Source organism: Cibotium barometz, chromosome 4 (genome assembly GCF_041138505.1).
Source record: "Cibotium barometz isolate CiBa-2024 chromosome 4, ASM4113850v1, whole genome shotgun sequence".
Lineage (NCBI taxonomy): Eukaryota > Viridiplantae > Streptophyta > Polypodiopsida > Cyatheales > Cibotiaceae > Cibotium > Cibotium barometz.
The window spans coordinates 29,758,658-29,780,982 of record NC_141049.1 but is presented as its reverse complement, the minus strand read 5'-3'; the positions used below and the strand labels follow the sequence as shown (position 1 = coordinate 29,780,982).

The 22,325-nt window shown below is 46.5% G+C and overlaps 1 protein-coding gene across 1 annotated transcript in view; it reads left to right on the top strand.

The window, feature by feature from the left end:
• Positions 1-15,741, top strand: part of LOC147639145 (uncharacterized) — an 80,650-nt gene extending 64,909 nt beyond the window's left edge. Inside the window, exons 4-6 of the mRNA XM_086787713.1 lie at positions 14,410-14,584; positions 14,874-15,114; positions 15,201-15,741. Coding sequence (XP_086643839.1) covers positions 14,410-14,584; positions 14,874-15,114; positions 15,201-15,496 — 712 coding nt within the window. The 3' untranslated portion in view covers positions 15,497-15,741. The remainder of the gene's footprint in view (positions 1-14,409; positions 14,585-14,873; positions 15,115-15,200) is intronic.
• The last annotated feature ends 6,584 nt before the right edge of the window (positions 15,742-22,325 follow it).

The following is a 22,325-nucleotide window of genomic DNA, read 5'->3' as shown; positions in this document are numbered from 1 at the left end:
GAAACTCGAATCCTGCAAACAAACGAACAAACAAACAAGCAAGGGGGTGCAGGCCTGACTCACCTCCCAACCATGACAGCCGCGTGGGCAAGCCCACAATCTTGGCTGTCCCCACCGAGCCACGAGCTGAGCTAACTAGGAAGACGTACCGACCAATCTCCTCCTCGCGACGTCCCATACCGCCACGAAGCTGCCCTCGCGGGCCTTGAGATTGCTGCCGGCCTTGGCTCCAGGCTCCAAGACCATAGAGCTCTCACAAACTCGCAAGACTCTCTATGCACAATAACTAACCTTGGCCACCCTTTTATAGGCTCTTGGCCGGTCATCGGGCGTCCACACTTGGCCGCCCGCCCGTCCATACTTGGGTGCCCGCCCGTTAGTATATCCCTAACTCAGCTCGTCAATCAGCCTGCCTAGTTCCAAGCTTCCCCAAGCCTCGAAACTAGTCTTGCATGCGTATAGCACACGGTAGATACCCACTGTGCACATGACAAGGGTTAGGTGCAGGATAGAGAAGCTCACACACAGAAAATGAGAGGGAGAGAGAGAGCCAAAAGTGTGGTGAGAGCCAAAAGTGTGGTAGCCACAAAATGCAAGTCAACCCTTGCATGTGTGCCACATCCATATAATATAGAAGTACAAAATATTATATGTAGAGTGTCCTTTTACACTTGATATCCAAGGGGAAAAACCACATGGGAAAAGGTGCCCTTAGTTAAGCCCTGTTCACACCATAGTTGTTTCTCATACCGGTACGAATGGGTTCGTACCGTACGGTTCGTATGGTACGATACCGTACGATATCGTACAGTACGAAGTTTTTTTTTTTTTTTCCAAATTTTTTTTTCCTTGAAAAAAAAATTCCAAATGCTTAAAAAAAATATAGAAACCTTGCTTTACGAAGATCCCAAATGCTCGCAATACTTCGCAACTTTCGTGTCCACTCAGTATTCCATATGGGGTTGTTGAGAGACCTAAAAAATCTGGCGATGTAGACTGGTAGTGTACACTTGATTAGTAGGATGAGAGAATCTTGCTACATCACTTGGGGATCCCTGGTATAGGTAGGCTAGACAATTAGATTCTCAAGTTATGTACGAGGGATAAGATTTGGACATGGCCATTTTGATCTAGAGAGGAGTCCCTAAACTTATCACCCTAGATGCACTCCTGGTATTTGTGCAAGGACGGTCCCTTAGTCATAAACGCTACACTGGGAGACCTTTGGTATTGCATTACCCATCCAGGTTCTTTTTTGGAGACAATCGGGAGATCCAACCGGGAGAGACACATATCCATGTTCTGGTTCCTCAAGCACTGTAGACTCCTCCCCTGCCAACCTTCCCTCACATTCAAGCTTGAAGCTCCATAGGTTGTAAGTGTAAAAAATAAAAACCGTATTTTATCGTACGGTATCCGAAAATTTCATATCGTACCAAAAATTCCCGTATGGTATCGTCTTGTACTGTATCGTATTTTCGTACCGTGACAACCATGGTTCACACATAGCACTACCATAAGTGAGCATATGCCTACAAGGAGCTGCTTGATGCAGTGTTTCTGATGACACAACAACATACCTTTCCGGAGATGGGGTGAATCTCCAGAGATCCGCTGAGGCGATAGAGATCTTGTGCTGTGCATCTAAAGCACATATCAAGTGGCATAAGTCGTGTGGATTTTGGGTTGGCTCATTGCCCGCCTTGATTTGGAGATGAGTTGAGGGTTTTCAGTGGATCCCGAGTGGCACTCCAATTCTTTATCTTGGATGCCAAGTGGGTATTGATATCTCCCCAGAGTTGTAGCTAGCCCCTCTTCTTCTAAGCATTCAGAAGAAGCTGTTATACTGGAGTTCAACCAGGCTTTCCTTAGCTGGCGGTCGTGGTGGCGAACCAAGTTCTTCTTGCGCCACCATGTAGTACATCACCTCTTGTTGGGCCTTGTCCGGGTTTGCATTGGTCAATTTCAATGGTTGATCGCAACTTTCTTTGGGCTGGTAGTGATGGGAGGCTTGCCCGGGCCAAGGTGGCCTGGAGAGTGATCGTTCAGCCGTGACGCGGCCCGGTGGGAGCATTATCGACCCCTCCATTTAGAGCCGCGCCCTTTTGGGCAAGTAGATAGTTTGTGGCTTCCGGGTGGCGAGCTATGGAAGGACTTCCTCCTGGCTAGTATCTCTGCCTGCGCCTCGGTTTTGCAAGGCCCTTGGCCCCAATGTACGAGATGGATCTTCATGGAGGTGCGGGCTCGTGGCTTTAGCCTTGCATTTGAGGACAGATTTGTAGCCACTATCTTCCCCTGGTCCATTTGTCCAGTGGTCATATACTGGGGGCTCGCCTACACGTATTGTGGGGAGGATCCCTCTTGGGTCACTTGGAGATTGGTTTATTTTGAGACAGTTGCTCCTAGGGGCCTAGGACAGGACCCGCACTTGGATACGGGGTAGGGACAGACTTAGCCTCTACATCGACTCTTCCATCCCTTCGGAATGGTTGGTCCCCATTCTTGACCCACCCCCCCCGGGCAGTGGTTGGGAGTGTTCACTAGGCATGACATACCTTTGGCCGTCCATGGTGCTGATGAGAGCTCCGCCTTACTCACCTTCTCTATCGGACCTCATGGCAAACTTGAGAGATCAGAGCCCCCTATGGAGGATTTCATTGGATGCACCTTGCAGAGGGTGAGGGTGATTGGTTTCCATGCACATGAGTGGCACATAGACCCTCCACCAACCAAGGTGGCTAGAGAGAGATTCTGGCGTTTGTGGATTTGGGTGGGTCATCCTTTCATACGACTCTAGTGGGACCCGGGGGAGTGGACATGGCATGATCCAGATGACAGTGAGGAGACTCCCAGTACCCCCTTCTTTCCCTACACCGCACGGTTGGGCCGCAAGATCAAATGCCATAGGTCGAGGGCATTGACAGTCTCAAGGCCTCCTTCGGTTTTTGGAAGAGGTTGTGGAACAATGCCCCGAAAGATCACTCTCTTTCTGTGGTAGCTAACATAGATGGAAAGATGCAACTTAGAACAACGATAAAGAGTCCCCCCAAAAAATCCATATACCTTCATTAGATTGGATTGTATCCAATCTTATAAATTGTAGGAATAGTTGCACTAATTTAAAACGACAAACGCAAACAAGAAAACACTTGAAAAAATTGTCGTAGCGCGTTTTGCTCCCTCCCCCCCTTCTGCGCTTTCTGCCTGCGACCCCCCCCCCCTCTCTCTACGCCGTCCCCCCTCCCCTCTCAGCGCTGTCCCTCCTTTTTTCCCTCTCCCGCCAGCGCCCTCCCCCTCCCTCTCCCCCTCCCTTCCCTTGCTGCGCCCCTGTTTTTCCCCAGCCCCTCCCCTTCTCCCTTTCTCAGCTTGCTCCCCCCCCCCTTTTTTTTTTCTTTTTTCTTCTCTCTCTCTCTCTCTCTCTCTCTCTCTCTCTCTCACAGTGCCCGAGTGGTGATTGGCCAGCTGAGAGTGTCATCACACCAGCTTGAGATTGAGGCAAGTAGGGTAGCACGGATCCCCAGAGCAGAGAGGATATGCAGACTATGCCAGGAGGAGGTTGAGAGTGAGGAACATTATGTATGTGTCATTAGAGAGAGATACACCACCATCTTCACTGGACATCCCTCACTCCGCCAGATCATGGAGTCCGCAAACCAGCGCAGATTTGGCCAGTTCTTGCTAGAGACGCAACGCCACAGAGAGAGACTACTACATACTCATACCACAGGGAGACGTGGGCGACAGCTCCAGCTTACTGATTTCTTCCAGAGATCTATCCCAGTGCCTACCTTGACACAGGAGGGGGTTACACTTCAGTGCGTTGCGGACCTCCGAGCCAGACGGAGACCGAGAGCACCAGGCTACCAGACTCCTAGACTACATCAAAGGGAGATCACAGAGATACGGGCTCGACATCAGCACCATATCCAGGAGCGGCTAGCTCACTTACACTCACACTCGGAGATCATGCTCCGAGGTATTTTTGCCTCGCCATTGCCATCGCCTATGTATCACATATTACACCCCCATTATGGTATTGGTTGGAGCTAGACAGATCTGCATTGCATTCTTGTATACCCTGCGCATATAGGTTGCATACTGAGCCTCTAGCAGTAGTGCTCCATCCATCACACCCCCCCACTAGCTCAGTACTTTCATAGTTTATTTCATGTTCATTTTGTCCTTTTTTTCTGGACATCCAGAAGACATAGACAGTTGTACATTGATTTGTCTCATAGGTCGAGTTCGGCCTCTAGTAGACGTTAATATAGCTTTCTTTCTTTCTTTCTTTCTCTCTCCTCCTCCAGTGTCTCCCTTCTTTGTAGCCTCTCCTCCATTTCGTCTCCTCCGTCGTGTCAATTCAAGGGGCTTTCTCCTGTCAGCAAGTCTCGGCTTTTTTTATTCTTCACCCTCAGGAGGACTCCATGGCAGCCGCTCCGTCAACCAGAAGCGAGACCGCCGTTACTTGCTTATCATTTTCTGAAGCAGACCTTCAGCTTCTCGCTACGACTGTTGCATCATTAGAGGCATCAACTCTGGTATGCAAGATTGTCGGTAGCCGCCCAGCGCGCGCACAACTTAGAGATCTTTTGCAAGCAAGCCTCATCGGTGGGCCTACAAAGATCATAGACATTCATCCTCTGGGACGTGGCTACTATCAGGTGGAGTTCGACTCACCAGCAACATTAGATCGAGTCATGCAGTTGAACCCTGCTGCACTGCGTATGTCCAGGCCTTCTTTGCACAATGGCAACAGGGCTTCGACCCTGCGTCGGACTCTCTAGCTGGCGTATTGGGCTTCCCAGTGACGGTCTGCTTCCCAGGCCTTAGGAAGGAATAGCTTCCTCTTCTCCCGATGATCAGTGGAGCCATAGGGAAAGTGATGGAATCCCCCCCCCATTGCTGCCTCGTCTCTCACACGGGCTTCCGGGCCACTTTTTCATTTGCAGGCAGATGGGCCACCTCGCTAGAGCTTGCCCTCGGCGCCAGCCGCCAGTGGTCCCCCCCCCCCCCCCCCCCCAAGTCCCCGTTCGGATCCTCATCATGGGGAAAAGAGAGAGGCAGGCTCTCAGGCAGCGGAGCACCAGGTCCGGCCGTGGACGACCCTACTGTCGGAGAGTGGTGGACAATTGGCCCGTGTGGGCCGCGCCAGCCGACTACCAGAGCTGAGCGTTGTTGCTATGCGCGCCAAGCCGGCAGAGTACATGAGGATTCGGTTCTGTTAGAGAACCGTTTCGAGCATTTATCACAACACCCACCCATCGGTGATGGGTCCCCTCCAACCACGGAGAGGGTCCCTCTGGCCCCTCCGATCTGGCGGCCCCTTCCCCCCCCCCCCCCCCCCGAGATTCCTCCTCTGGTTCTCAGTTTCTAGTGAGGCCAACTGGCCCCACTGAACCCCCGACGAGGCCATCCCAGCAGCCTCCCTCTCCAATGGTTCACTCTCAGCCGGCCCCTTCTCCTTCCTCTCCACCTCCCCACCCCCTCTACCCCCTCCCCCCCTCTTCCTCCTCCTCCCCTATCCTCGCCTCTAACTTTTCCCGCAACGGTTCCCTCTGCCCCGTCCTCTTCTGCTGAGCCCGTACTCCCCCCTCCCTCTGTCTCTCTAGAGCACTTCCGCCGCCTGCCAGCAACACCCAACCCAGAGCAGAGGCAGCTGATGAGTTCTGTTCGCTGTTTGATCCGTAGATTCTCGGAGCCGGTAGAGATGACCATTGCCGCTTCCCCGGTGAGGGCTCTCCCCCCATAGTTCCCAAGTGCCTCCCCCAGGATCTTGGGGTTGCCTGTGGATTACAGTTTCTTTCGCTGTCTCCCGGTAGAGGGGGAAGATTTTTTTTGAGGAGACAGTAGCGCCCATTTGGATGTGTAGTGTTCCATCACTCTAGACCTACGCCAGAGAGTTGTGCGATTATTTTTTCTTTTCCTTTGAGTGCAGCCCCAAAGACGGAGTGGGACTCGAAGTCGGTGGTTGCCGCCAGACAGGGACAGGCAGTCAAGCTTTCACACCATCTTCATGATCTTTGCATCACCGATGTGCTCACCCACCTGTGGCCCTTGGCCACGATAGAGCTTGGAGGCTCAGGCCATAGGGACCAAGACAGGGAGGTGGTGGCCTCCAGCTTGGCAATGCTACTCTTTGTGTTCTTGCATATCTTAGTCACAGTACCACTCCCCCCCTCTTACAGATACCTCCATTGTGATCGATGGAGTTGGGAGTATGCCTACTCTTGCGCTTGGATAGAGTGGCGACACATGGAGGATAGGATCCACACCCACTTGGCACGCCTTCGCCCCAAGACACACACTAATTATTCCCCATCTAAACCCATGCCCAAGACTCTTCAAGTGGAGGGCAGTTCCGATAGTTCCACTTCCCACATAGATTGATATGTGGATCGCATCATAGAACATTCAGGGTTTAGGGGGGCTTGAGGGCTTTCAGAGATGAGGTGTCCTCAGAGGCTAGCTTCACAGAGCTACAGTTGGTGGATCCATTGACACTCTCTTCCTCCAGGAGCACCTCCTCTCTCAGGGGCGTACCCGTCGCTACGGTAAGATTTTACCAGGCGCAGGAGCCACACTTTTTGGTTCCCCTCTTTGGCTTCTCGGGGACGCAGGGAGGAGTTTGCATTTCTGTCAGTGAGGAGCTCTTACCAGCAGTGACAGGCTCACGTATCCTAGTCTCGGGGCGAGCACAATGGGTCACCGTTGCGATTGGAGAGGATTGCATGGGCTTCCTCGACATCTATGCCCCAAACGCCGCAGTAGTAAGAGCCATATTTTGGAGCACAGTTTGTCAAGCCCTTCCTCGGGCTGACTTTTGGTGCATGGGGGGAGACTTCAACATGATAGAGGCAGTAGAGGACAGGCTCGGAGGAGGCACAACCCCACAGTCTCAGGCGTAGAGTATTCTGCATGGGGGGAGTTGATCCTGGCACTCAAGGGACAGGATCCTTGGCATCTTCTAGAGTTTGGGTGCAGCCCTGGGAGCATGTGCTTCTTGCGGTCTGATCGGAGGAGCATCGGCCCCAATCTCTCTCAACTTGACAGATTTGATGTGGATGAGCGGCTCGTGGCTGTGGGGGCATGATCGGCATCTTGGTGGGCACTCTTTTTCCGGATCACACTCCGGTTATTCTAACTTTATAAGACCCTTAGAGGCAGGACAAGCATGCAAGCTCTAGGATTCTGGATAGCCTTATTCAAGACCACCCCCCCATGTGAGCGCCATTGCCACTGATTTTTTCGGATCTCTCCTCACCGGTGCCCCATTATCCCCAGAGGTGGTGGATGCGCGCGACGGGCTTGCAGCACACGAGAGAGATGGTTGCCCTCGCTCTTCGGTCCTCCTTATTGACTCCCTTCATTGTAGAGGAGCTAGCGGAGGCATTGACTACTCTTCCTTGGAGCAAATGCCCGGGGGCGGACGAACTCCCAATTTCTTTCTTCCTTCGACACTGGGATCTCATGGAAGGTGGCCTTTGAGCAGCCTTCAATGAGATTATGATCACAGGAGGCATGCCAAGAGGCTTTCAGAGGGTTTGATACACTTGATTCCTAAGGAGGATGGTGATCCGATAGTGGAGACCCATCACTCTTCTAGGGACCGCGTACAAAATCTTGGCCAAGGCCATCAGTCGGAGACTTCAGCCTTCATCCCTAACTTGATCCCTTACACTCAGAGAGGTTTTGTTCAGGATTAGAGCATTTTGGACAACATCTTCACCTCGACTGCTTTGGCTAGGATGCGGCAGCAGCTACTCCTAGACTTTGAGAAAGCTTATGATAGGGTGGATTGGAGCTTTCTGGAGGGCATGATGAGCCGGATGGGTTTCCCTGTGGAGTGAATTCGTGGGGTTTCAGGACTTTACTCAGTCTCTCACAGCCAGGTTCTCATTCAGGGAGCCGTGGTGACAGATTCTCCCTTTTTCGCCGCTCGGTACGGAAAGGGCACCTAACCTTTTCCTATTCGTTGCCGAGGCCATGAGTAGTTTTCTCTCAGCCTAGGAGACCGGGCTTTAGGGATTGCGTCTCCCCCTCCGTACTAAGGAGGAGTTGCTAGGCTCAGAGTTTGCAGATGACACCGCAGCTTACTTTTCAGGAAATGTGGGGAATCTCTAGAGATTTACGGAGGTGATCGAGATCTTTTGTTGCGCATTAGGAGCACAGATCAATTGGCACAAGTCGTGTGGTTTTTGGGTAGGCTTTGCACCTGCCCTAACTTGGCGCCTAGTTGAGGCTTTCCAATGGATCCTGAGGGGCACTCCAGTTCGCTCTCTTGGATGCGAGGTGAGCATTGACATCTCTCCTGAGCATTGACATCTCTCCTGAGCAGCAGCTCGCCCCTCTTCTTTTGAGTATTCGGAAGAAGATTTTGTAATGGAGTTTTGCGAGGCTCTCCCTAGCAGGTAGAGTGGTGGCGGTGAACCAAGTTCTTCTTGCCACCATGTGGTATATCACTTCGTGCTGGGCCTTCTCTCAGGCATGTATTGGCCAGGTACAATGGTTGATTCAGAACTTCCTATGGGCTGGCAGTGATGGGAGGCTTGCCAAGGCCAAGGTGGCATGGAGAGTGATCATTCAGCCACGACGTAGTGGGGGGCTAGGCATCATCGACCCCCTCTACGTGTGTGTGTGTGTGTGTGTGGAGTGCGCGTGTGAGAGCATATCTTGATACAGAGTTCTACACCCACTATTGGGCACTGATGACGTTAGTGGGGATGTCGTACGTAGTATCTAGTCCATACTATGCATAATGGAGTTGATAGTTTTATAGTCTTGTGGGTTGACTACCATGAGTATATAACATGCACGTTCCTAATAGGTGAATTTGGGCATGTTCTTGGATTCATCTAGGTATATAATTTAGTCGTATTAGCAGACATGCAGATTTCACATTGTGAAGTTTTCGTCTGAGTTGCGGCCAGTTGATATTGTGCTTATTCTTTCTATCTTTAGCGGTGCATTTACCCTATCAACTACTTATTTGCTGTACTAATTCTTTCTATTTGCTACTTCCTTAGTGCTAGGCTTCATTATGGCTGAGTCTGTCCTGCATCTCGAGAGGTTTGACAGAAACTCAGTACGAAGGGCTTTGTGTAAATATATGCTCTTATGTGTGTGTGTGTGTGTGTGTGTGTGTGTGTGGAGTGCGTGTGTGAGAGCATATCTTGATACAGAGTTCTACACCCGCTATTGGGCACTGATGACGTTAGCTACCATGAGTATATAACATGCACGTTTCTAAAAGGTGAATTTGGGCATGTTCTTGGATTCATCTAGGTATATATGTATATATATCATTGACCCTGCTATTCAAAGTCGTGTCCTGCTGGGCAAGCTAATTGTTAGAGGACTCCTTCTCGGTGGTGAACCTTGGAAGGACTTTCTCTTGGCCCGGATTTCAGCCCGCACTCTGAGTCTAGGGGGCCCTTGGCCGTAGAGTACCATATGGATCTTCACAGAGATGCGGGCCCATGGTTTAGCCCAGCTTTTGAGGAGAGATTTGCAGCCAGTTTACTTCAAGCTTGGGATCACCTCAAGCTGGCCCTTAGGCAGATAGCTCTGGTAGCCTCAAAGGAGGGGCTTCGGCAACCCATTGGTGTGGAACCCCCTAATCCGCTTACCCAATGGCCTCATGTTGGGGGTCCGACCTCATATATCATGGGGCGCATTGAGCATAGGACCAACCAGGTCCCTTGAAGATTGGCTTGCACACAGGAAGTTACCCCAGGAGGTGCAGGAGAGAGGTCTGACAGGGATCCGAGGTAGAGACAAGCTCAGCATTGACATCAACTCTGCTATTCCTTAGGAGTGGCTGACTCCTATCCCATGCTTGATTCCTCCAGTGAGGCTAGGTGTGTTTACGAGGCATGCTATTCTTGTGGTAGTCCACGGAGGGTCTCTATGCTCAGTTTATCTTTCAAATTGATTATTTGCCTCGTAAGGAGAATGTGGTAGCCAACGCCTTGAGTCGAAGGCCACATCCAATGCACACCATGGAGAGTTGTCATAGTGATTATTTCATGCCGATGAAGGCAATGTATGCTGACCCGGATTTCAAGGAACCTTGGAGAAAATGCCTGCATAGCATTGCCTCGGAATACACCCATCCCGAATGGTGTATTCAAGGAACAACGTGGCTGCACCTTACAGAGGGTGAGGGTGATTGGATTTCAGGCATGGGAGTGGCACATAGACCCACCATGGATGCTCTCTTCTTTGCATACACAGCGCGGCTAGGCCGCAGGATCTAGATGCGAGAGATTGATGGCACCCCGGCAGCAACAGTATATTGGCAGGCACAGGGCCTCTCAGAGCGCTTCTCCTCCGATTTTTGGAAGAGGCTCTGGGACAGTTTTCAGCCTCGAAAGATTACCCTCTTTCTCTGGCTGATGGCACATAGGATCTTGGTGGTGGGCACGTGCTTGGCCATTGGAGGTTGACCTGCAGCTTGCACGAGGTGCGGTCACCCTCAAGAGTCTCAGCGACATTGTCTTTGGGTTGCTCAAAGGCTTAGCAAGTTTGGCAGCGGATTCTCTGCATCTTCACAATGGATAGGGCCCCCGACCCGGATCATTACTTGGGGCACCGTGGCTTGGGCCATAGAGGCTAGGGTGGTCAGGGCTTATGAGGAGGATGGTGGGGGGCTAGCCCTTCGGGTCTCTCACCTCCGCATTTCGGTAGTACAAGTCCTAGCCCCATCTACATACCACTGGAGACCGGGCTCATGTCAGAGATGGGAGATGTAGCCTGGCACATATGGCAGGCTAGATGCAGCGAAGCCATCGAGGGTACCCACACACCGCCTACAGAGTCCATCAGGAGCATTTGGCTCGACATCATTCATACCCTCCACGGTCAGGGGGGGAAGTTGCAGGGTGGCTCTTATCGCATGCGGAAGCGGCGGGAAGCTTTCTTGAGGCTCTGGCGGGCTGGCCCTTTTCTCACGGATAGCGAAGGTGATCCCACTTGGCATTACAGGCCACCCATGTAGTTATCCCCCCCCCCCCTTCCCCTTGTATGAGATAGCCTTCTCCTCATAGAGCGGCCAGCCGGAGGGAAAGTGTATCTTTCTCCACCCATTTTGATTATCTGAGCCCCACCCTATACATGAGGCGAGGATGTATCTAGCCCTTTGTGGTTGTATTTAGCCCATTGTGGCTGTTTTTTCATTAACTAATAGAAGGATCTATTTCTCAAGGAAAAAAGAAGAAGAAAACACTTGAAAAAGTTTTGCAAAGAATACAAGGACATAACTAATAAACTTGACAGATGAGGGTTTTCTTGACTAGATTGATACATGTAAAGCTTTCATTCAAACCTGCCAAACCCTAACCCTAGAACTTGTGAGAGAGGCTAAGAGAGTGCTCCAGACCCAGTCACACTCTTCCTTGTCAACATAAAATGAAATAACTGTACAACCACTGAAGTACAACCTCTAATCGTTTGCTCTAGTGTAAAACCAATGTCATGTCCACCCAAAATATCCTAGTATACTACACTATAATGCATATATCTAACGTACAACCAGGCCATATCTACCATGTAAATAGCCAATCCTCGTCTCCATGAGATAGGCTATCCGCCTACATGCACAAGACCAACATGGCATCATGTGGACTCATAATATCTGTCCTCCAATACCAAGATGTACTATGAGCAGCCCATCCTTTCTCATATGAATGATGTACTCGTCACATGTATCCACATCACCTGTCATGCTAGGCATAATCTTCATGCCAGATTGCATCACCCTGCCATTATCACATGCACAGCGTGTGGACATTCTTAATCCCCAGTTTTATTTTAGGCTGTGATTAGGAACCTTTTGGTATTGTATAGCCATAGTAATAGGCTAGGTATTTTTCCATGGAAGTGCTGGACAACAAAACAACATAATGAGGCATTTTTAGATCCATTTTTGTGTGCCCCAAAACAGGCCGACTTCTGGTCTACTTGCTGACTGCATTTTATGTTATTTTAGGAGCCTATAAATAGGCATATTGAATCCCACTTCTACTCATCTGATCCCAGGTTTGTGGGACGCAGCATAGGCATAGGAGATTCCTTTTGGGAGGCCACAAGGCCAGGATCTATTAAAATATTGATGAATATATAGAACACACTTTTCAGCAACATCTCTCTTCTCTTTGTTCATCTCTGAGTTTTGCACAGTTCTTAACACAGGTAATTCTTCCCCGTGTGACATTGGTGTCAGACCTTTGCCTTTTGGGGAAGCAATTCAGCCAGAAATGTATTGCTTGCCACATCCCACCCAGTTTTGCCTTTTGGTGAAGAAATTCAGCCAGAAGTTTGTCGTTTCCCTTCTGTCCGATCATTTATCCCAGCCATGCTTACTTCATCGCACAGGGATGAAACCTCGACAGAGTCTCGACCTTGCGGTGGTGTGGACAAAGTGGTGGCATGGATGATCCCAGAGGTGATGAATCAGTGCATGACTGGAAAACGCACAGTACAAAGGTAGCTGTTTTTGGTCCAGACAAGAAAACACAGCCAAGTGGTTCTTTAACATCAAGTATCCCCGGTAGAGCAAGAATGAGGGCACATGCACGAAGCATATCCTTGAGAGTTTGATTTACCTACTCCGTTTGACCATCGGATTCTAGATAATCCGCCAAACTCAATTCAATTGTGTAATCAATTTCTTGAATACTTCTTGCCAGAAGTGACTTGTGAACTTCATATCACGATCAATGACAGAGGAAGGAAACTCGAGGAGGAAGGGTTGAGGAGGGAGGTCGGAGGAAGAAGCCTCAAGAACGGTTCACCCATGAGGGAGGGGGAGGGCAGGAGCTACGAGGTCAGGCCCGCCGAATGCTCTGAAGGGTCAGAGGGCCTCGCGAGAATCTGGATGCCTGGAGCGAGATTGTGACGAGGCAATGGTCTCCATAAAGGAGTCGTCAGTGGCAGGTTCCTCGAAGGTACTTGGGGTGGGGGGGGGGGGGGGTGGTCCTAGATTGGACGACGAGGACAAGCTCTAGCAAGGTGTCCCATCTGTCAGCAAATGAATCATTGGCCAGGGAGGCTAGAGTACTCTCTGCAGAATAGGAGATCTCCGGAGGCAAGGAAGTGATATGATATGAGGAATTGACTCCGGAGAGGCTATGCAAATACGAAGAGATGGAATCTGGGCCGTTTGAGCTAGAACCAAAGCGGCAATGTTGGGGGGGGGGGGTTCTGCTGGTTTCCATCACTCTCCCGATAACACAACCTATCACCAGGAGTGGAAGGTATTCCTTCCTGAGACCAGGAAAGCAAACTGTCACGGAAAGCCTGGGTCGGATGCCAGCTAGAGGGTCGGACGCTAGGTCGAAGCCATGTTGCCACCTCGCAAAGAAGACATGGGCCGTATGGAGTGCGACGGGTCTCAGTTGCATGACAAGGGATGGCGGCCTGGTCGGGGAGTCCTCCTAGAGGTGCGAAGACCAGAGGATGCTGACACTCACAGAAGAGAGAGAACAACCCGAAAGCTGAGACACCTGATGAGGGAAAGGAAAGGGCTAGAGCGATGAGAGGGGCTCAGGCGGGGGGGATGGGGATGGGGATGGAAGGGGGTAAAGGCGAGGAAGGCAAGGTGGAAGAGGGGCTGGCGGAAAGGAGGGCCAAAACAGGAGACCGGAAGGAAGGAAAGGTGGGAGCGCAACAGGACGGGGGAAGCGGGCAGGAGTCGGCGAGAATAAGGGCGGGCTGCACTGAGGTGCAGGCCACGAAGGGCAAGGGTGGGGACTCAACGGGCAGGAGGAGGGAGCGGGCAGGAGGAGGGAACAGGCGATTGCGGGGCAGCGCGAGGCGGAGGGCAATGGCGGAGGCTGACTGAGGTACGCAGACGGACAGGGCCCTGCGGGGGGGAGGGGGGGGGGGTGTTGGGGGTGGGTGTGGGGGGGGCTCTCCAGCAACGCCTCAAGCTCATGTCATGACCATGCCCAAAGTTTCAGAATCTTCCAGACTTTAAAATTTTAAAGTTTTTTCAAGTTTCTTTCTTTTGATTATGAATGGCATTTGTGAAAATGCATTGGAAAAAGGTGGTCTACAAGCACTACAATGCACGGTGTATGATATTGTGTGTATAATTGGCAGGCTTTGGGATATCATATGTTTTCTTACTTATTATACTTCCAAACGTTTGAAGTGTGATAAGTATGATTGCAACTGAGCATGCATGGGTGCATACATACATACATACATGCAGGCTTTGGGATATCATATGTTTTCTTACTTATTATACTTCCAAACGTTTGAAGTGTGATAAGTATGATTGCAACTGAGCATGCATGGGTGCATACATACATACATACATTACATAGACACAATCTATAGATACATACACATATATACATTATTGAAGTACAATTTCAAAATTTGTGCTGATTTTGTGTTATTTTGCAGGTATGTTGCCTTGCTTCTTGTGTCTTTATTTTGTTTTGCTGCCACATTTACACTTGTGGGACTTCTTTTCCATTGGTTTACCTTGTCTGGGCATGACTGTCAACTGAATTTGTTCTTCATTGTGGTGACACTTTCCCTTTCCCTGGCATTTACAGTCATCTCACTGCACCCAAAGGTACCATTTTCCTACATAGTTATTTGAATTTTTACCCCTTAATGGGAAAAGCTAATCAAATCAGCGGTTTCAGGATTCTAAGCAACTTGTTGGACCACTTTTGATAAGCTGTGCGCGCATGTGTTTTTTGGGGGGTGGGCGTGGGTTCTGAAACAATGTCAGCTGTGTCTGCATTATCCGGCATTCTTAATCATTTTTTTCCTTGGTTGAACTCATACATTTCATTTAGACATGGTTAGAATTTTTGTCAGTTACGATTCTAAACTGCATATTATGTTATTTGAAACAGGTGAGTGGAAGCCTATTGCCTGCTTCTGTCATATCCCTGTATTGTGCTTACTTGTGCTACAGTGGTTTATCTAGTGAGCCTCATGATTATGAATGCAATGGCCTACATAACCATGCCAAAGCAGTGTCAACGGGCACCCTTGTTCTCGGTTTGCTCACAACAGTTCTGTCTGTTGTGTACTCTGCTGTCCGGGCGGGCTCCTCGACAGCACTTTTATCACCTCCATCTTCACCACGAGCAGGCAATCAATAGTTTACATTTTTCTTGTTTTGCACCTAAAGGTTGTTGATTAGATAGTATACTAACATCTTACATTCGGTTTTGCAGGTGCCCAAAAACCATTGCTGCCGGTTCAAGGGGGAGAAGTTGAGGAAGATGATGAAAAGGGTGAGCCAAAGCCGGTGACTTACGTGTACTCCTTTTTTCATCTGATTTTTGCACTTGCCAGCATGTACTCAGCAATGCTGTTGATGGGTTGGACAAGCGCGAGAAGTGATGGCCAAGAGCTCATTGATGTTGGTTGGCCGTCTGTTTGGGTGCGCATTACCACACAATGGGTCACTGCTGGTCTTTTCATATGGTCTCTGATCGCCCCATTGGTTTTCCCTGATCGTGAGTTCTAGGTGATGTCCAATGATTTCACATATATGGGTTGAGTGCTTCGATACTTGTGCACTAACTAGTTTGTGAAGTTGCAACATATATGAATAACTCTCTGAAAACATGTGTGCATGCACGTGGGTGGGCTAGTTATGGATTTCTGTAAAAATAAAAAGGTGTTCTCTTTGTACTCATATTATATGGAACCTAGGGTGAAAATTGTTTTGTGAAGACGAGCTTGTGATGTTTCCAATAGTTTTCACGATAATCTTTGCCTAAGCTAGTATTCCTATTCATTCCCGTTTGTCTTGCAATATGAAGTTGCGTGCTATGAAAGAGGTTTCAATAGTTTGTATGGTAGTGGTTGTATTCCTCTGTTCAGTCATGTCTGTTTTGCTACTTGAAGATGCTTGGTATGAAAGCTGGGAGCCTAGACAACAGACTTTATAGGCATGATGTTCTGTATACGACTTAGGAGGGTTAGTACAGAATGGGCTTTGCACATGCTCTTGAACCTTTGCATGATGTGTGAGGGTTTTTTGTACCTATACACGATCTCCTTAATGATGGATCTGAGGGTCGAGTTTGTCTCGAAACTGTAGTCATCTAGACCTGTTCCTGTCTTGCTGCTCTGAGGCTCCAAAACTTACTCGTTTATTGTACGGCCAATCATGATTTTGCACGAGTTCCATTCAACCATTCCATTTATGGTACTATGGTATTCCTTGTGTACCATTTGAGAGAGAGAGAGAGAGAGAGGGGGGGGGGGGTGAGGTTGGAGTATGATAACCACATATTTTTGCCGTGCAATTCTCTTAGTAGTTATGGACAAAATGTGAATACTTCATGTAAGGAAATTTAGCTTTTGTTTTTTTTTCAGTTGTGTTTAAATCGAAAAGAGAGTTACTTTTTATATTTCAAATATATAGTTCAAAATTTTGCCACTTTTCATGGATAAACATGATAACTTGCCTTTGACTCTAACAATCGACTTGAGTGTCACCTTCAATGATATTTTGGAGTAGAAAAGTTAGTGATGTGTTCGTTCACTTGATGTCAAGGGTGCAAGTTTTTGAGCAAGGAGGAGAGGTAGCAACTCCAACTCCCACTCTTCTATGCCAAGGCAATCCAAAAAATTAAAGCCTCCCCCCAAAAGAGGAAGCACTTAGACTTGTGGTGTTTGGAGGCACAAACGTTTTGTTTGCTTAACTTTGCATCAAGAGGCAAGTGGATCTCAGAGCTTTAAGAACAAGGATTGGACATTCATTGCTAGGGATTTGAACACGGAGTGCAAGAGTGATTTCAACAAGGGACAAAGTAAGAGTAAGTGGGACAACATGAGGAAGGCATACATGAAGGAGAAGACACCCACAATTGGTGCGGAACCCTCAAGATTGGAATTTTATAAGTGATGTAGCGAGCTCTTGGCTAATAAGTCTTTCAAGGCGAAGGCTTTAGTTGGTGCTAAACTAGAGCTAATCCTTAAGCAGCCAATCTTTAAGAAAGTGGTCAAGTATAAATCACTAACCCCACTTGAGCACATTCCAAAACCATTTTTAGAATCAATAAGAGAGCCTCAAAGCTTTTCTAATTCCATGACTAAACCAATGACCATCTTAGGAAAAATCTTAGAAAAGAGTAGTTTAGGAGCTCACATGCCAATCAATGTGTTTGTTGACTTCTTTTCTGGTGCTAGTATTTGTGCCACAACTTGGAAAGAGATGTTCTTCTTCTTTCATGGCTGGGGCCATGAGCTTGACCGTCAGTACTTGCTCCATGTGAGCAACATGTTTTAATGTATTGTTGACAATTCTTTTGGGCTTTTGATGTTTATCTTGTGTCATTATGCAATGCAAACCCAAATCTATGCGGTTGCCTCTTGCCTTATTCTGGACAAAGGTAGTGTCTGATCCCATTTTTACACAATGATGATGTAATGTGCCTTTACCTGCTTCCATTATAAGTAGTGGTTGACTTACCTGTTTCCATTATAAGTAGTGCTTGAATATAAATTTATCTGTCTCCATTATTATCGTGCTCTTGTCTGAGCTATGCTACAATTCCTCCCCATTGAAAACATAGATATTGTTTCATGGTGCACTTTGACATCAATATAAACTATATTGAGGGTTATTTTTCATCTCTTCTAGATCTTTAGCCTATTGTGAACCTTATGCATTCTTGTATAGTAAAATGATATGACAAAGTTCTAACTTCCAGTCATATACATGTAGGAGAAAGTTTTATGAATTACTTTACAAAGAACACCATTAACCTCCTTGCTATCCCATCCAATATCTCAGCACTCAAGCAAAATATTAGCATAGTTTTTGTATAGAACACCATTATCTAAGCTTTTGCAAATTCAAGTTATTCACAGCCAGAGTTGCATTTGGGAATGTGCACAAGAATTAATGCTATATGCCATTAGTACTTGATCAGGTGTGTGTGTCAATAATGTCGTTTCTAGTCATTAGTCAACACAGTTTGAAGGTTTTCGGCATTTAACCATTGCAATGTTAAAAGGCTTATTTTGCATTTAGGCACTTATTTTGCAAAGTAAAGAGGCTTAAATATGAGGCAAAATATCTCAAAATTTCTTGATGGAGAACCTATCCCATCTCAAGGTATACTCATGTTTCACTAGTCCTAAATTAACTTGTACATGCTTAGTTCTTACACTACTTAAGAAGAGTTTGTTTTTTAAGCCACAACTTCTTCTCTTGAATAAAAACTCTTTGATTTTTCGGGTGAAATCTGGTGTGCCCACCAGCATTTTCAGAAGTTTCTGCCTATGTTCAACCCATGTTAATCCTTGTGAGGAATTCATCCAATAAATCTCCATCATTCATATGTTCAGACTCTAACTACTTGTGCAAGTAGGCCACTCATGCCCTCATTATGCACCTGGTAAAGTGTTTCCCAAGCATGCTTGGTAGGTTCACATAAGTAAATGTGAGGAATAATAATTCTCTTCATAGAGACCAATGCATGTACATGTGCATCCCTTCCATCCCACTTGGCTTTTTCTGTTGTGGAAGGCATGAAGGCAGATGATGCCACAGTTACATCTGAACAATTATTGCCACCATCCAAAGTACTTGTACCATCGTGTGTTGGCAAGATAGCATGTGCCTCAATGCCCTTTGGTAACTAATACTTGACATATCATATATGATCACAGTTGGTCATGTCAACCTTATCCTCAATGAAAAGCATGCCAAATACATCATTGCTTGTCATTTCAGCCTGCAAAAAACTAATCTCTAACACAAAATGCCAATATCCTTACTACCTACAAGTACTATTAATTCCCACTAAATGTAACCAAGATGTTTGTCAATAGATCACTGATGGGGGTGAAGGAAACCTACAAAGTGTATAAAAAATTACTGAGTGTAAAGTGTGGAAATAATACTTAGCAAGAATGCAAAAATCGATGATAATGTTGACGGTGCTTTGAAGCTGTTGAAGATGAGCTCGAAGATACAATGTCAAAGATGACGATATCTCTACTTACGTACCAAATGCTGCTACTATAGTGCAGAAAATCAAAGATAATGATAGCCCTATTTGCATACCAAAAGCTGGTGCTACAATGCACAAAATCAAAGATGACGACGGCTCTATTTGTATACCAAATGATGCTACTACATTGCAGAAAATCAAACAAAAGAAGTTCAAACTGAGACTTCCTCGAGATGTCTCCCAAAAGCTTTGATACCAACTATTGGAGTGGAGATCAAAGTAGCTAGATTAATAGATACAGAAAGCAAGGAGAGATAGATGGAAACATAACACTCAAAGTAGATTGATGAGAATGAATGAAGTACAAGTGAAGTGACATAAGATAAGGTCATTTACACACACTCATAAGAGTGCATACATACTCGCTCGGGGGAAAAATCTCCTAAGGAAGAAAAAAGCGTATTGGTCCATTATTATCCCACGGCCACACATCACTACCATATAAATGGCTATATAAACATGGTTCCAGTAAACAGAGAGAGTGAGAGGAAGAGATCAAGCCATGGTGACTAGGTACATAGAGATGGATGGGCGAGAGAGAGAGAGAGAGAGAGAGAGAGAGAGAGAGAGAGAGATGTAATATCACACACACAAGGGAGATATAATTCTTGCACTGGCATAACATTGATTGTATTGTGGTAATACTTCCACCATGTATAATGCTTTATATATGCATCAAGGCCCTATCTTACGTTCTCTTAATAAGAGGGTGTTCACTCACCACTAGACACTAAACTCCAATATATCCAACAACCCCCCTTTTGGAGAGGAGGTGTCATATGAGAGAGACCTTCAATATGATGATCTATACTGCAATCATGTGATGTAAAAGAACACAATGATGCCAACACCTAAAACTCTCATGTTAGGCCTAATACAAGAGCTTGACCATACATAAAGCCTACATCAGTCTATCAATAGACAACCCTCCTAGCTCTAAGTAGGGAAAGAAAAATAAAAAGGACACAAGCCTTTTAATAGAAACAAGGCTTACAAAAAGACATCCAAAGTATTCATATTTTGGGGGACTTCTCAAGCAGAGAACTCATGACTCATAAAAAAAGGAACTCAAAAGCCCAATCATAATCTTCCTCATTCAGAGAAAGATTTAACATGACAGTACGGGATTTATCTTCAGCTATTGTAGATGCTTTAGCTTCATTTTCATGGCCTTGCACCAAGTTTGCATGATCCTTTGATTTCTCTTCTCTTTGGCCATCTTCACGTGTCTTCTATAGGTCTAAACTTTTTACAATAGGTACACTTGATGGTTCTTCTTTCTTGTTTTCCTTTCGTCTTGAAGAGGAAGGCTTTCTCTAACTCAAGTGTTGCTTCAGTCATCTCTCTAAGACGACGATCTTCATCAATAAGAATTGCTATCAACTCATCATATTCCATTTCACGAGACATTCTTAGAACTAGTAGGATCTCGTTGTACTTTGAAATCCCTTCTATGTTAGTGAATAGGATGGCTTTGGCTTTCATATCATCTTCATTAACTTGTGCTTTGGTGGCAGTAAGTTGATATTGGAGCTTGAGTTGCTCAAATGTTCACCCAAATTTTGATTCTCATTTATCTTTAAATTAAAAAACTTGTGCTTAAGGAATAACTTTGAGTTGTTGATTTTGTTGCCGAAGAGGTTTTCCAACTTCTCACATACCTCTTGGGCTGTTTTTGGAAGTCCACATAGTGGATGAGCTTGTCACCAAGCCCCAAGCCAATCGATGTCATTACTTTAGACTATTCTTGTCCTTCCATATTAGGGTTTTCTAGGCCTCTGCTTCAGGCTTCTTCTCCATTCCTTTAACGATATTCCATACTCCTTCTCGCCAACAAGAGAATTCGAATCTTAGTTTGACATGTTGGGAAGTTTTCCCCAATAAAATTCAATGGACATGTTGCTCTTATGTGCCTCCATGCTATTTGAAGCTATTAAATGGTGATATGACTAATTTTAGAAAGAAATGCACATGTTGGTTGGCTACTTTTGATGAAGAGATAATCTTGTTAGGGGGTGTTTATATGTAATGCCGCCAGAGACACTTTATGCAACCTACAAATAAACTCTGGGCATGCATGGTCCTTATATCCTAGTGACTACACCATGTAGACCTCCTATAAATCCCCATATAGAAATGCATTCTTTATATCCATCTGATGTAAAGACCATTTCAAGCATGATTGCTCTCACGGTTGTTGCCATCCTAGCAATCGGACTGAAGGTATCCTCATAATCATCAATACCATAGATATGTGCATATGCCTTGGCTATAAATCTCACCTTGTACTTACTCACAAACCCATCTGAATTCTTCTTTACTTTATAAACCCATTTGCATCCAATGTAGCCATCTCTTCAAAGGACTATCACTCATTTAGGTTCCATTACAAACTCATGGAAGCTCATGTGTATGGAAAGTGGTCGCAAACCAAAATTTCCAGTAAATATATCAAAAATACTAGGTGTGAGTATTCTCAACAGACACATCAAAAAGAGCAGTGAGAAATTTATACATTTTTCTTAAATTTTCATATCATACTAATATTTTTGTCATAATTTTTTTTTCAGTTGACAACTTCATGTTATACAGAGACATACATTTGGTGGCAAAGGCAATTAGATTAATGCTCCACAATTGTGCAGATCTTCCTGCAGATCCATATTGACCACCACCATCAATCCCACGCCTAGGATGGCAAAGAAGCCATTGAAAAAGAAAGAACATCCCACAATGTCTCCATTGAAATTTGAGTCATTTTCAAAGAAGAAAATGACAGACACGAAGAAGGGATTGGATTCTAAAAAACAAAAACAGTCTAAGGAAAAAGGGGCCAAGTCAAAGAAAGCAACATCCAAGAAGTATAGCATCTCCCTAATGCGCATATCTAAGTGCCTCCTAAAAGCATGTGGGCTCTATCTGTTGTATTGCTTTGACCATATAAGCCTAATGATGGGCTATATACCCATCATATCTCAAGCTATCTAGATATCGAACTCTTGTAGACCTACACACACCTAGATCACTTTTAGGTGTTCTTAACAGTGCTTTGGCTCTTTGTACACATGGTGTAACAACAATTGGGATCCCAAACTCCTCAATGATATAGGCTCTCAAGCCTTATCCCACTTTACACATCATCATCTATGTGGCAACTCCTTTTCCACTTCTTTTGGTCAACACTCACACACCATACAATATTACATGTGGCATTCCATCTCACCACAATATCTTGCACTTCTAGAGTGCTTTCCCACATACACACAATATCTTGCACCTCTAGGGTGCTTTCCCACATACACACAACACCGCGATTATATCTCT